Source organism: Miscanthus floridulus, chromosome 18, assembly GCF_019320115.1.
Source record: "Miscanthus floridulus cultivar M001 chromosome 18, ASM1932011v1, whole genome shotgun sequence".
In the NCBI taxonomy this organism is placed as follows: Eukaryota; Viridiplantae; Streptophyta; class Magnoliopsida; order Poales; family Poaceae; genus Miscanthus; species Miscanthus floridulus.
Window position 1 is genome coordinate 47,744,797 of NC_089597.1, and position 15,692 is coordinate 47,760,488.

The window sequence follows — 15,692 nt, forward strand, 5'->3', positions numbered from 1 at the left end:
TTGGTTTCTATTTTAGTTTCATATAAATGAACAGGAGCTCGGTTGTAGTTGCCTAAAACACTACCCTTGGCTTAATCATTCCAGTATTAGTTTATTAGTTATCAGAAGACAGTGACGCGATTTAGTGATAAATAAAAAAACCTTAAAATAATGAAGTGTTCAATCATTCACTACAGATGCAGTTTTTTTTGGCTGATCCTACAATAAATTGTAAGAGAAGTTTCTGTAGCTGTAGCTGCAGATAAGTTGCAGCCAGTACAACCGAGCAGGCCAAATATATGCTTCTCTTTAAGTACAGCGCGCCACTGATACCTGTACTTAATTATGCACTTGTGCCACCTAAATTCTTTAGCTTTTGGGACTACACATTTCGTGCATCTACAAATTAACGCCAGGAAAATTTGATACCTCCACTTGTGCAAACCGACGCCGGAATCACAAACTTTTTTTCCTCTCTTGTTTACAATTATCTCGCCGGGTCGTTTTGCTTACCAAATTAACTGTTCTATCATGTACAGATTATTTTGGCATGTCACACTACCATGAAAACATTCTTTTACACTTGTGTTGTATCTGATTCATCCAGAGCAAGTGGAGCTTGATTCCAAACCAGAGTCCATGTCCGATGAAGCAGTCATCATCAACCAGCAGTAACCATTGCTTCTTTGTTCTTTCCACGCTTAGAATCTCTAACAGTACATGGGTGCAATGGCTTGGCAGAGGTTGCCAGCCTTCCTCCGTCCATCAAGACCTCGAAGATGCAGAAGTCTTGTATCCATGTCAGGAGAGGTCCCGTCACTGGAACAGCTCAACATGTTCGATGGCCAAAGCCTGGAATCCTTACCGAATGGGCCCCATCAGATATACTCATCTTAGGCCTTGTTTAGTTGCCTTCAAAGTTCCAAGTTTTTTCACTCTCTCCATCACATCAATTTTTGGACGTTGCATGGAGCATTAAATGTAGGTAAAAAAAATAACTAATTGCACAGTTTAGTTGGAAATCACGAGATGAATCTTTTGAGCTTAGTTGGTCCACGATTGGACAATATTTATCAAATAAGACAAAAGTGCTACTATTCATCGGTTTGAAATTTTCTTCAATCTCAACAAGGCCTTAGGATTACAGACGACTGTAGCGATACAAAAGCAGCTTCCACCCAGCCTACGACAACGTCTGGATCACCTAGAGGAGAAAAAGCTAGACCCCCATCTTCTTCGAGGTAATCTCTACTTAATTTCTTGGTTCCATTTCAATCAATTTAATATAACTGACCAGGAGCTCGATTGTTATTATATTGCCTAAAACGCTATTCCTGCCTTAAACATTCTAGTATTATGGGGTGTTGGGTTTCCCGGACTAAATTTTAGTCCATGTCACATCAGATGTTCGGATGCTATTTAGGAGAACTAAATATAAGTTAATTATAAAATTAATTACACAGATAGAGACTAATTTACGAGACGAATTTATTAAGCCTAATTAATCCGCCATTAGCACATATTTACTGTAGCACCACATTGTCAAATCATGGACTAATTAGGCTTAAAAAATTCGTCTCGCAAATTAGTCACAATCTGTGCAATTAGTTATTTTTTTCGTCTATATTTAATACTTCATGCATGTATCCAAATATCCGATAGGACAGGGACTAAAATTTCCAAACACCCCCTTAGTAATCTCAATTTCTGCACCAAGACAGAGGAGTTTCCTTTTCCTTTCTAGTCAGGACGGAAGCGACGCCGACCAGTCACGTCCACACCTCCTTTTCTCTCTGCTGTTTTCTCAACTGTTTTTCGGCCCATCAATTGGTTCTTAGCCCAACTTAGGGCATGTTTAGTTCTCAAAATTTTTCATCCCAAAGTGTCACATCGAATCTTGCGGCACATACATGGAGTACTAAATGTAGACGAAAAAAAATAATTACACAGTTGGGTGAGAAATTACGAGACGAAACTTTTGAACCTAATTAGTCCATAATTAGACACTAATTGCCAAATACAAACGAACGTGCTACAGTAGCCAAAACCAAAAATTTTCGTCATCTAAACGCGGCCTTATTCAGAGCACGTTTAGTTCCCTGATTTGGGAGTGGCCAAATAATTAATGTGTTACTGTAGCGTTTCGTTTGTATTTATGAATTATTGTCCAAACATTGACTAATTAGGCTCAAAAGATTCGACTCGTAAAGTACAACCAAACTGTGCAATTAGTTTTTGATTTCGTCTACATTTAGTACTCCATGTACCGCAAGTTTGATGTGACAGTGAATCTTCTTTTTGTATAGTGTCAAATTCAGGAGTTTGGTGGAAATTAAACATGGCCACAGATTAAAAAAAACACAGGCCGTTAGGTACTGTACAGCCAGCCACAAAAGCTCATCTAAAATATTTTAGGCCCATTAAAAGAATTATTTTTTTCTTTTCTTTCTTCTATTTTTCCTCTCTCTTTTATTTTTTTTGTTTCCATGAATTTTTTGTTCTTTTTATTTCCTTTTTAATTACTTTACTTACTCATTTTTATTTTTTTTATTTTTCTCTATTTAATGAGATGTTTGATGATATATTGTGCATTGTTTAGATGTTCCATTGTGTTATGGATTGTTTTTTCTAAAAGTATTCATATGTATACATGGTGCTTTTTGTAATTTTCCTATAATATCTGTGAGATGTTCGATTCATATAGTATCGATGAGATGTTTTATGATATAGTTTCGATTTTTCACATTGTACCCATGTAATGTTTTATGGCGTATCTTATCTGTTCACGTAATATCCTTGGTATGTTCTTTTCATTTTTCCTCTATGACATGTTTTATATATTTTTTGTTGTGTTTTTCTATTTCCTTTATAATTTGTTTTTTATTTACTTTGGTTATTCATTTTCCTTTACTTTGTTTTTTTACTTCATTGAATCTTTTTCCAAGTAGCCATGATGTTTTGTTGGTATTCACTTGAATTTTTACATAATATAATATGATTGTTCTTATACTATTTATGGGGTGTATTCATCAAATGTTCCATGATATCTTATTGATTGTTCTCATAGTATTCTAAAGATGTTCCATGATATACTCTACACTTTTCTCAAAGCATTCATGTTCCATACATGGTGTATTTTTAAATGTTCCTATAGTACCTGTGAGATGTTCTATTATATTTTCAGGTTGTTTGTGGACTATGCATAGGATTCTCCATGGTGCATTTTTTTTATTGTTCACACATTACTCATGAGATGTTCTATGATGTATTTATAGTTGTTTTCCTTGTATCCATATCCATGTGATTTTTGATGATGTAGATTAATTGTTCCCATTATTCATGGAATGTTTTCCATTTTTAATACTAGACATAGATATTATCGAATACCATTTAACTAAACCTGGAATTTCAGTCTCCTACATCTGGAATATCATCCTCCTAAATCTAGAACATTTCTCTTATAAAGGTGGGACATTGTTTCTTAAATCTAGAATACTGTTGTGCTTAATGAAAAGGAAAATGTTCTATCTTCGTAAAAAAATATTCTTCAATAATTTTTCTATACACATTCACGTGGGTTCTTGTTTTGAAAAGATTATTAGAAGAAAGATGATGATGTGTTCAGAATTTAATTTGGATACTTGTACGACAGCTACAGCCTTTAAAATTTTCGAAAGGATTCATGAAACACTAATGTCAGCTAATTTGGTTTCTCTTGCATTGCGTGGGAGACAGCAAGTGCGAAACAAAGCGCACGGAACAGAAATCACGAGGCCCAACATCATGATTTTTTGGGCCCATCAGCAATGAAGCAAGCGCGGCGAAGGATGGACTGGTTGGCAGTTGGCAGTTGGCACTCTCGGTGGCGACCAGTCCATGGCCCTCATGTCCTGGGCTCCCGGCCTCCTGCGCGCAGCAGCGGCACCGCCTCGGCCGTTTCGCCTCTGAAGCCCAAATCCATCTCGCGCGAGATCTCTCCGTTCCTGGTCTCCCGTCCCGTCCGCGCGGGCAGCCGAGACGACGAAGTGCTCGCGTCTCTGTTACCCGTGGGCTGGGCTCCTCCGCGACACACAGGAAGCTGGTTTGCAACACGCCGCGTCTCTGTTTCCCAACCGACGAAAGGCACGGCGGAACTGCCAGTTTGCTCGGGGTACTTTTGTTTCGTGAACGTGCGCATGGTTTGCTTAGATTATAAGCCGTATTTTTTTTAGCCAACGAATAATATTTTTTTCTCATAATAAATCAGTCAACAGTACTTTCAGTCATGACTTATCAGCCGAGCGAACAAGACAGTGACGGGCACATTTCTCATTAGAGGAGGATGCTCGTCGCGCCCGGTTTTTCACAACGTCTCCTCCAAAATCCATCACGATATCATGGTCACGGATCGATCATCAGATCACAAATAAACGGGAAACAAAGAGGTGAACGTGAACACACGCACGCCGGGGTTTCCACGCTTGGTCATGCCGTCCTAATTTGCGAAGATACTAAGGCCCTCTTTGGCGCAGCTCCCGGGAGCTCCGGCTCCTCATCTTGCGACACTGTAGCGACACTGTACCAGGAGCCGTTTCAGAAATCGAGGCAGAAAATGAACCGAGGAGAGGAGGAGCCGGAGAAGCCACGATTTCAAGCTTCTCCGGCTTCGTGCTACAGTAGTGGAGCCGGAGCCAGCGAGAGCCGTGCCAAAAGGGCCCTAAAGCAAGCCGGATAGATAGGCATGTGGAGGAGCTATCTAATCCATTCTCTCACGAGGCGGCGGCGCTTCGCTTCATTCGTCAATGCCGTCATCCAGACCTGGAGGGGACCAGCCAGCACCCCATCCGATAATATAATTGTCACGGAATCTTGATGGAACTCAACTCGTGTATACAGCCTCTACAACGACCCGATGCGGCCGTCCGATTGGCCGGTCGGTGGACGGTGACGTGCGACGGCACACTTTACATGTAGGAGTGTAGGACCGAAGGGGAACCGGCCGGCGGCGTCGGAGGTTAGGCATGGGCCGCCGCACGCCAAGTTGACAACTTGGCCATAGATCCAATTAGCGGCGACGAACAGGAGCTTAAAACGCCCTTTCGCGCGCGTCACATGCCCGTCGTCGATCCCGTCGCTCGCGAGGACAGTGCGGTCGAGTAGAGTGGAACAGTGCGGTGGTACGCCGTCTAGCTAGCTTTAGCTCGGTTGGTGTGTTTGGCTTTGGCGGCTAGACCGATCGATGTGAAGGTGGTCAAGCCCTCGCCCGTGCGTGTTAACCGTGGCTTTCCGCACCTTTCCACGTGCTATCCCGATCGGCAGCCGAGGCATCTTTACGAGCACGATATTTGCACTTTGTGGAACTAGCTTTCATCTGAGATTTTTGTCGCGTACACAGCAGTTGGTTTCCTTTCTTTCAGTCCCATAGTCTCTTTTTCCATTGGTGACTCATGCGTGTTGATTCTTTTGGATTTCCTTTTAGTTGACTCTTGAATAATTCATTCACATTCTTAATTCGAATTTATTACAATCTGTTTTCCTTAATTGTACCCGATTCTACGTATTGTTTATAGTAGTTTCTTGTGTGCTGTGTGCGCTGTACCAACCACACATTTTATGTTTACGCTTTCAACTAGAAAAAATGGTAACGTAGGAAAAGCAAAAGACAGAGGACCTCAATTAATCACGAGCGGGATTAAATAGAGCTGAGTAGTAGTATCTGGCCGACAATAGTCGTTCCTCGTTTATCATCATGAGTAGTGGTGCCCTCAATGTATACCGGATCATGAGGCCACCACTTAGCAAGCCAACAACCTTGCAGTAGGTACACAAGCACAACGTGTCCTTTCTCAACTTCTCATCCTTGGATAGACGTGACTGCTGGTATTTATCCACAATAATTTTTAGGTACATATTTAAATATCAATTTAATGTTATGGAAGTGCAGGAGTGAGCCTAACTCAACTAATTGAGGGAAAATACTTTCCAACTCAAATCTCGATGACTATTTTCTTGTTAATAATGAAAATCCGTAATTCCTCTCAGGTTGGTCATATTTTTAGTGTTATGGTAGTTTAAAAGAATGTCATAAATTAATTAAATAAAATGGGCAGGAGTGTCCGCTCCGCAGTGTTTCTTCTTTGTCCAACACAACCTTGTCGCTAGTGTCATTGTCTCTTTCCCACCTAGCTACTTTGTCTACTATGACAACATCGGGATGCATCAACAATTTCTACCCTGTCCTTCTGCATACAACCATTGTTGAGGCCTTCTCTACTAATCCCTTGGACACTGGCGTATGGTTTGAGCACTTTACCTAGTATGTCCAGTATTGGCAACACTGTTGCATGCCTTTCTTCACCAATGTGTTTTCAGGCTTGGCAACCCCGATGCACGCTTTGTCCATGTGGCTTGACTGCATCGATTTTTGGCATCGACACCTATTCCCATATCGTCTGTCTCGAGGGCATTGTTGTTTCGACTACGTCCTCAATGACCCTAACTGTGTCGACCTCCACATTGCCCCTAACACAAAGGCTAGCTTGATGCATCTTTGTCATCATCTTGGCGCCTCTTCTACACCTGTGGCTTCATGTGCGACCACATCTTGACCTCGACAAACTAACCACGACTATGATGACCACAACTATCTTTAGCATGACATCCTCGACCACGGGTCCATGGCTACTAGCTCTCAACTACCTTGACATGGGACAAAGGGCTATCGTCTTGTTTGAGCAATCTCTTCGGCTTCCACTCCAGCCACAACATCCATGATGTATTGGCCGTTATGACTATGGGATGGCAACATGGCATCTTACAACCTTTAGCTTCTTCTTCAATCTTACTATCTACGCTGGGACTGTTATGACTACGAGACATGTCAGCCTAACAGCTTATAACCTTTAGCTTCTTCTCTAGTCTTACCATCTGATAGCCTTCAGCTTCTTCTCCAACCCCCCTAAAAAAAACTTCTTCTCCAGTCTTACCATCTGTGTCGCTCCCACTATGATGCGGGGTGGGGGAAGAGGAGATGTTAGAGTATATTATTAGAATATCTCTAGATATAGTAAATTAGCATCATGTAATCCTAGCTCACCTTCTCTCTAAGAAAAGCTCCTTGCCCCCAAAGCATTATACTTCAATATAATCTACCCATGAGGCTCAGTAATATAATCAACTAGTTCATCAGGTGGTTAGATTTCTTGTGGTGAAACCAACCCACTTGGGTTCAAGTCTTGACATAGGTATTCATGTTTTTTCTGGAATTATTCCATGATCTAATGACGTTATTCTTTCAGTGATAGACAATGTGCCCATCGACAACGAGACATATGTAATGACTTTGTCAAAGCTTAGTTTTTCGAAGGTGCTAATAGGGCGCAAGTTTTGCGTGATGCATGCATTTCTTCGTAAGTTGAGTCTCGGTGTGTATTGTGAGCATCTGTGTTTATACTGTGTAATTTGTAAAAAAAAATATTTTCACTTCTATTCTTCCTACAATGAAACCACATAATTAATTTTAAAAATGTTTCTAAATTTTCCTTTCGATCCACCTTTGGTCTAACTTCCATGTATTTTTACAGAACGCATCCGGAGGGCACGAGAAAGTGCGCCTACGAGTACAAAAGAAATGGCCGTCCTTGTTGAGTTCACGGTCATCTCCTCAATGATCGCAAATCGCGGGATCTTAAATAAAACCTAAAATGTACTAATGCTAAAAACAAAGTTCCCGAAAGAAATGAAAAAAAAACAGAGAATACAACTACAAGTGGCAAGGAAAACAAAAATCAAGTGACGACGAGCAAAAAGCTGCAGAAGAAGAGTAGTTTTCGCAGGAGGTTTCGCATTACTTTGGATATCCGAAGCGCCACCTGGCCTGCGGTGTCGCGCTCGCACATCTGGAGACAGACTTCGCGGCCGTGCACGTCTCTGATGACCTGGTCGAGAGCGTACCGCGGGCCCTGGGCGCCGCCGAAAGGCGACCCGGGACAGGGACCGAGTTGGCCGCGCATGCATCCGCGTCGGATCGAAGTTGGAGCGACCCGATGCCTAACCATAGACCACAGTGCCGTCCGACGGTGCCCATGCCGCGCGCAATTGCACGCAATTGAGCAAATTTTTTTAATAAACTAGATAGCGCCGTGCATTGCTACGGGATAGCTAATAATTTATATTAAAAATATACAGATTGTATGATAAGATAATAATACTGTAAAAATTAAATATCAACGTTAAAGTTATAGTTAATCCAAAAAGCAAAGTTTATGAAATTAATTGTGACGGAGAGCGCGGCGTCATAGGTTTATAAACTCTACTTTATATACCTTTCCGTGATGGGCCTAAGATAATGTTTTATATCGGCAGAAAGAAATCTCTGATATCTATTTCTTTCGTACACCAATAAATCTACGAATAAGTTCCGCCGCATCTTTATACTATTCTGTACACAGGTTCGAGTATATATGTCAATATTAGTGTATGTCGCATAGGTAATACTGCGTCTCTTGAAAAATCTTCCACAAAAACTTAAAACAAAGTGTTATACTCACCGTATAAATATGTGTGGCTTTTGATCTATTCCACGTAGACATATACTGTAGAATAAGATATCCACTTAAGTGTCTATGGCAAGATTCACAATCAGCGATATATAGAAATAGTTAAATCGTAGGTATTATTATTACAATCGGAGTTCCTTATTTTCACGATCAGGAATGAAGAGACTCGCGACAAGAATTCGGAGTACTCGAATCCTGCAGCCGTCGCTACAAAAGACAGCGCAGCCGCCGGTCCATCCTTCTGCCACTCTGCAGCCATTGCCCTTGCAACCTACATCCGATGGCGGCACTGGCACCGGGTCCATCGTTCCGTCCACCCTCCATAACACCTCCTGAACCGCGTTGACCACTTGCTCGCGGCACCTCACGCACTCCCGGTTGGTCCTGCTAGCCTCCGGCTTGCACTCGTGGGCGACGTCCTCGCCCTCCACCTTCCTGATGTACTGCTCGGCCTCGTTGTCCCCGTAGAGGAGGACGCCGAGCATGTAGGCCGCCACCTTGTGGTCAGCAGCGGCCGCCTGTCTATGGCAGGCAGTGCCGACAGGGTCCATGCGGCCCTGCGTGAAGACGAGCCTAAGACCGAGCACGAAGCAGGCCTCTGGGTTGCTGGCGGCAGCCAGTTTGTCGATGAGGGCGAGGTAGCGGTTGGGGTCTTACCACCTCATGGATTCCTCCCGCTCTAGCGCTACGTGGCTCCTCATGACGCGCTCCATGCACGCCGCGTCCATGGCACTGACATCGCGTTAGTGAGATACTATTTGTGCAATATTTAATTGAATAAAAAATGCATTGTATGTGTTAGTAATGTTCTGTTACCTTGCCTATGGCGTTAGAACCTCCTTAAATATAATATTCTTCGTGAAAGTTTCATCCACTATTAGGGTCTTCTTATCCTTATCTTTTTATTTGACGCATTCTTATTTTTTTTTCCTCGGCATTCTTTTTAGCATTTTTCTTGTCCATCTTTTTGGCCTCCTCCTCCTGTGCATCCGCATCAGGCAGGAGGATGCATCAGGCGGGAGGGTAAGGATCTTGATATTCGTTCTTGATGTGGCTCTAGACATCACAACGTACAACTGACCGTGAGAGAACACCGGTGCGGGCAGGTACACACCCACATTCGGGATAGTTTGGCCCCATGACTTGTTGATCGTCATGGCAAACCTCATCCTGATAGGAAACTGCTTCCTCTTAAACTGGAATGGGAACATCTCATCATCGGATGGGCATACCGGTATTCGAGGAAGGAATACCCGCTTCCCTGCATGCTGCCCCACTATGATTTCCGCATAGATTGTATTTCTTCAGAACTCCCGCACCACCAGCCTTATACCGTTGCATAGCCCATTGGCAGGGTCAATATTCCTAAGCAATATGATAGGACACCCGAGCTTGAGCTTCAAGACGTGTGGAGGCAGTCCATTGGGGGTTAGACTATTAAGGAACTCTAATGGATAGTGTAACACCTCTGGTGTTTTGACCTAGCACTAAAATTTGACATGTCATCATATGCATTGCAAAGCATTCATAAAGTACAAAATTTTGAATGCATTCACTAAATAAGGTTTATTTCATAATGTTGTTATTTCATGTGATGTGATTCAAAACCCTAAATAAAGATCATGACTACAAGGGTCAAAATTCATGTGATCATGTGAGGTCATGTGTCATTTGACTCAAATAACCCAAATGGGCCATGTTACTGGTCAAAAATCAAAATTTAAGTAAAAGGAAGACAAATCAAATTTGAATTCAAATTCAAATCATAAAAGTCCTTTTTGCCCCTTTTGACTAATTCAAAATCCATGTGGAATTTGGGGTTGAGGCAAAAAGCAAAGTTGGAGATTATTTTATGTGGATCAACTTTGGTATTCAAAGTTTTTCAAGTTTACATATAAAATTTGGAGTAATTTTGAAATGATTCAAATACTCGAATGCACCCCAAATTCAAATTTCAAAATGGAGGCAGAATTTGAAAATGTTCCTAGAAGCAAAGTTGTAGAGTTTAAAAAATTGAGTAACTTTCATTTTTGGAGATTTTCAACTTCTTTAGAAAAATTTGGAGTAATTTGCAAAATTAACGCAGTGGCAATTATGTAAATACTTCAAAATTTGAAAAGCAGCCGGCGCCACCTCTCTGCTTGCCGCCGACGCCACGCGGTTGTCGCCGCCGATCAGATTGCGCCGCTTCCTCGCGCTTTGACACGCAGCTGGTGCCGTGGCGGGTCTGTTCGTGCGCTGTCGTCGCCGGGCAACCCCTTCCCGGCTATAAATAGCAGCAGCCGCCGCCGTCGTCCCCGTTTTCCCTTTCTGCTCTGCTCCGCCGCCAGCTAGCTCCGTCGCTCGCCGTAGCCACCGTCGAGCAGCCACCGTCGTGCCCAGCTACGCCAACGCGATCGCCTCAGTCTTGCGCTTCTCTACGGCTTGCTCACGTCGCCTGGGTTGGTCGGAATCGCCCGGCGCAACGTCTTCTTCCCCGAGGCCGGCTGGAGCTCCGCCACCATCGCCTCGACGTGGCCAGGCTGTTCCAGACCGTCTCAGTCTTCACCAACCGCACCGGTGTGATCGTGGTGAGATACTGAACGCGATACTCACTTTGTTTTTGACTCTACTGCGCCGTTGCCGGGGTTACGCCGTGAGCCATCGTGCTCGAGCCGCCATGGCCGGCGTGGAGTCTTCTCTGGTGCACCTTCTGCCATTCAAAGGGCGGGGATGGGTTCGTAGGAGTGTGTAGATCATTTGGGTGCGGTCTGCCTCGCCGGAGCGTCACCGTCGACGCATTTTGGGCCGGCCAGTGATGGCAGCACCGCCGTGACCTGTATGAGTCACTGACGAGTGGGGTCGGGCTGTCAATGAGAAGGAAGGAGAAGAACAGTGATGTTTTGTTATTTTCTGATTTTGAATAGTGCTAAATCTTTGGAAATTTGTAGGAAAATAATCATAGCTCCAAAAATTCTGAAATTTTATGTGTAGCCTCTGTACATGTTCTAGTATGGTTTAAAAATATGAAACTTGAAAGTTGAATAAATTTTTAATGTTCAAATATTCAGTCTTTTAATTGATAAATGCAATTTCCATGATTTTTGTAGGCCACTGTATAATTCCAAAAATTATGACATTTGTTTTGGTACACTAATTTGTCATGAGGAAGCTTATATAAAATTTTGAGGTCATTTGGAACAAGTTCATTTTTGGGCTTATTTCCAAAGTAATTCAAAAATAAATAAAAGCAAACCCTAAGTGTTTGTTTAGTGTTTGATCTTGTTTTGGTCATGTTTTGTAACCAGTAGGGTTTCAAGATCAGTGTGGTCAGAGAGTTCACCGTAGTGGTCGGAGAGTTCACCCTAGTGGTCGGAGAGTTCACCGTAGTGGTCGGAGAGTTCACCATAGTGGTTGGAGAGTTCGCCAAAGTGGTCGGAGAGCTCGCCGAAGTGGTTGGTGCTAGCGTGGTCACATCCGTTACGAATATGGTTTGGTTAGTTTGGCTTGTAACTGTACCATGAAGGAAAGTTGTATTCAAGGTGTTGTTATATTTCATGCACCATGAAAGCATCATGTTTACATTATCATCATGTTGAAGCATATGCTATTATTTCGTGTAGAACCTGAGAGTGAAACAATTCTAGTTGAGCAAGTTCTGGAAGAGTCCCCGGTTGTCACGAGATTCGATAATTGTGGTACTGATCCAGAACCTGAAGATGTTAAACCATTACTTTGTTACTTTGAAAAGTTTATCACCTATGTTACTTATTGCATTAAGTTGATTAATTCAAATGTTACCTACTTGATGCATTACCTACCTTGATAATTGTTTACCATCCTTGAAGATGTTTTCATTTACAAAGGCGTAGAATGCTTAGTATGCTTTATGATAGGCTTTCAAAATAAAAGTTTCGATACAATCAAAGACGGCATACTGGCCAAAGAAAGAAAGAAGGTTGAATGAACTAGAGACTAGTCGGGTGACTTATCTTGAATTTTGGGTAATGTTGCCAACTATGTCGCTTAAAGGCCACTCATTGTGGATCTTCTAAATGAGACACTTTGTAGTACTGGTCATATACCCCGGTAAGCCTACTTCGGCTAATCCGATACTAAGACGAATGCCCACGCACTGGGAGTGGAGAGATGGCGGGAGTAACGTGTACCCTCATGGCTGGAATGTGGCCGGATTTGAGGTGTGCTGTGCTCTCGGGTGGCGTGGAGACAGCTTAGTATAGGAGGATCCGGTAGCGAGGTTGATATATGCAAGGTTAAGTTCTACATATGTCGTGTGATAAGGAATCCCCAGCTGGGACTTGAATCAATTCGAATTGCCGGTGCTCCGCGGATATGGAGACTCGATTCATTACAGAAGCAATGCAGGACTAGTGAATTACTAAAATATGAGAAAAGAATGGAATGAGAAGGATTGGAATATGGGAAATGTACATTTAGTTGAGGTAATGAACTAAAAGAACTTAGGGGTAAAACTTGAAAATAGAATGAAGAATAGTAAGCTTTTGGCAAAGAACTTTTGAATCTGGCTACATCCTTACCCTGCCCCAAACCCCTGCATCTCTAAAGTCTTACACCCCGTTACGTCGGGTTAGTCTTGTTGAGTACCTTTGTACTCAGGGTTTGTTAACCCTTGTTGCAGGTGAGTCGCATGCGTAGGCTTGTTTTGGTCCCTGCTGCATGTCTGTGTTTGAAGTCAATGACGATGAGGAGTGATGAATGGCCTTTGGACAAGGCACTAGTTTGTATGATAAATAAAGTTAATGTAATATTATCCTGCTACTATGGTTGTATAACACTTATGGTATTGTAAGTTTGAAAACAACTGGTTTGTAACATATGTTACCTTAAGACTTCCGCTATCTTTACTCTGATGTATATATTTGAATAAACTATTGTAATCTGCAATGTCTGTGATTGGGATCCTGTTTAAAAAGAGAATTGTGGATGATTCGGGTTTCCCGAGGACACCCGACAGACCTGTTGAGTTGTTGAGAACTCGTGAACGCTATCCGAGGTCTGTTAAGACAACGATAGGTGCACATGGGCCTGATTCCTTAGGAGGTTCTGCCACAGATAGTAGTTATGTGGATCATCTATAGCGGAGTCAAAACTATGATACACCGTCTCGCCACCCTGGAACATATCAATCATTTTGATATTGATCATGTCAACCCAATCGTTACTTGTAGATAAAATCGCTCTTGTGGTGATGTAGTCTTTGTCCGCCATGTTTACATTTAGATCTGGAAAGATGCTGCTGATCAATCTATGAAGATCTTTCTCGGCATCGCCAGAGTACGAGACATAGATCTCATCTGGAATATGTACATTGCCATCTTTGTTAACCTCTTCTGTTCTACCACCAATGTGCAATAGATAATCTACAAACCACGGGTCACTCTGAGCCCTCATGTTGCGGGCGAGCTTTAGGTGGCTCATGGATTCCCAAAGATACGACCTTCATAGAGAAGCACCGACTATTTGAGCCTTGGATCCTTTCCGCACAACAGGGAGGACCTGTCTAAAATCCCCACCAAGGACAACAGTCTTCCCACCAAACGATAGGTCTGACTGGCCCATTATATCCCTTAGGCTGTTGTCTAGTGCTTCCACATTTTGCCTCTTTGTCATAGATGCCTCATCCCAAATTATGAGAGATGCTTGCTGCAACAACTTGGCAGTACCACTTTGTTTCGTGAACCTACAGCAACCACCCTCTTCAATAGTGAGGGGTATCTTGAAATGCGAGTGGGCTGTCCTCCCACCTGGCATTATGGATGCTGCGACTCTAGATGTAGCTGTAGCCACAGCAAGCTTGTCCGAGCTACATAGTTTTGTGAGAAGTGCCCTATACAAAAAGGTCTTTCCCGTCCCGCTAGGACCATCCGCAAAGAATAGCCCACCTTGTTTGCTGTAGACATCGGCCATTATCTCATCGTAGGCAGACCTTTGCTTGGCGTTGAGTGAGTCGCACAATAGCACATCTTTGGGATCCTGCTCGATGCTAGCTTCCTCAAATATCTCACGAGGAATATGGCTAGCATCGTCGTATGAGTGATCAATATCTGGAAGAGGAAATGACCTTATGTCCTTCCCCATAGACTGCAGCATGTTTCTAATGTCTATCAAAACCATCTGTTGCACCAGATCCGGGGATGGATTATTGCGGCTGTAGTCCTCTGACATTGCATCATAGTGTTTTTTCTACAATCACATCACATCATTCGGCTCACAGAATACCAATATTGTTGCAAATAGCCTTCGCAGAGAGGAAGGCATCTGGAAGAAAGTAGCTTCACTTAGACATTCATCCAGTGTATTGTCTTCTTCGATTAGACCCCTCCTTTCTATAGCTTCACGGAACGAAGGCAGTAGCATACCATCAACGGTCCTAAGATGTTCGTATGAGGTAGCACCAGCAACATTATTTAAGAGAACACGGAGAAAGTAGTGTTCTCCCTCAGCAGGATGGGCCCAGATGACTCTGCCAACTTGGAAAACAAAGTTTTTTCTTTTCTACCAGAATTTACCATCAGACTACCAGGTAAAATGCTCTAGAAAGTCCCGATACAAGATTCCGTGGGCTTCTTCATGCATCATGTTTGCCTCAAAGTATGCTGTCAGCATTGACTCTTCTACACCTGGCCTCTTAACGATCCATTCAACCTCGTCCCGTTTATGAAATGACACCATGTGCATGTCGGGTAGATGAAGCTACAGCTGCTGTACTGGTGGATGGTTCTTGCTCAAGTCAAAGCCATATATCCTCCACAGTGCTTCTAGAGGCGTCACCCACCGGGAATCTCAATACTGCTCGATCTCATCAACGTTGCCTTTCTCGTTTTCTTTGTCGGTCTCCCTCATCACCACCGATGCCCTGTCATGTCCCTTGTATATGTACTTGAACAGATACTTTACTGATTTAATGCTCCCACATGCCTCAACATTTATATGGCAGTTGAAGGTACGTAGCAGGCAAGGGTTTACCTCAACATTTATATGCCTAGATAAAGTTCATTCTTGATCTAGGTTTACCTCAACATTTATATGCCTCAACATTTACCGATGCTCTAAAGACTCATTTGACGAGATCTAGGCGGTCCTGTGGTGTTTGGCCTAGATAAAGTTCATTCTTGATCTCATCCCAGTTAGGGTTGCACGTCATTGTGTATCAGG

General features: G+C 42.9%; 1 protein-coding gene across 1 annotated transcript; it reads right to left on the reverse strand.

Moving 5' to 3' along the window:
• Positions 1-13,976: 13,976 nt before the first annotated feature.
• Positions 13,977-14,702, reverse strand: LOC136523775 (uncharacterized). Its single transcript, XM_066517340.1, has one exon. It carries the CDS (start codon positions 14,700-14,702, stop codon positions 13,977-13,979), a length of 726 nt encoding a protein of 241 aa, XP_066373437.1.
• Between the last annotated feature and the right edge of the window lie 990 nt (positions 14,703-15,692).

What these genes read in the sequence shown, in the direction of transcription:
- LOC136523775 (XM_066517340.1), bottom strand. Translation starts at nt 14,702, where the DNA reads ATGTCAGAGGACTACAGCCGCAATAATCCATCCCCGGATCTGGTGCAA.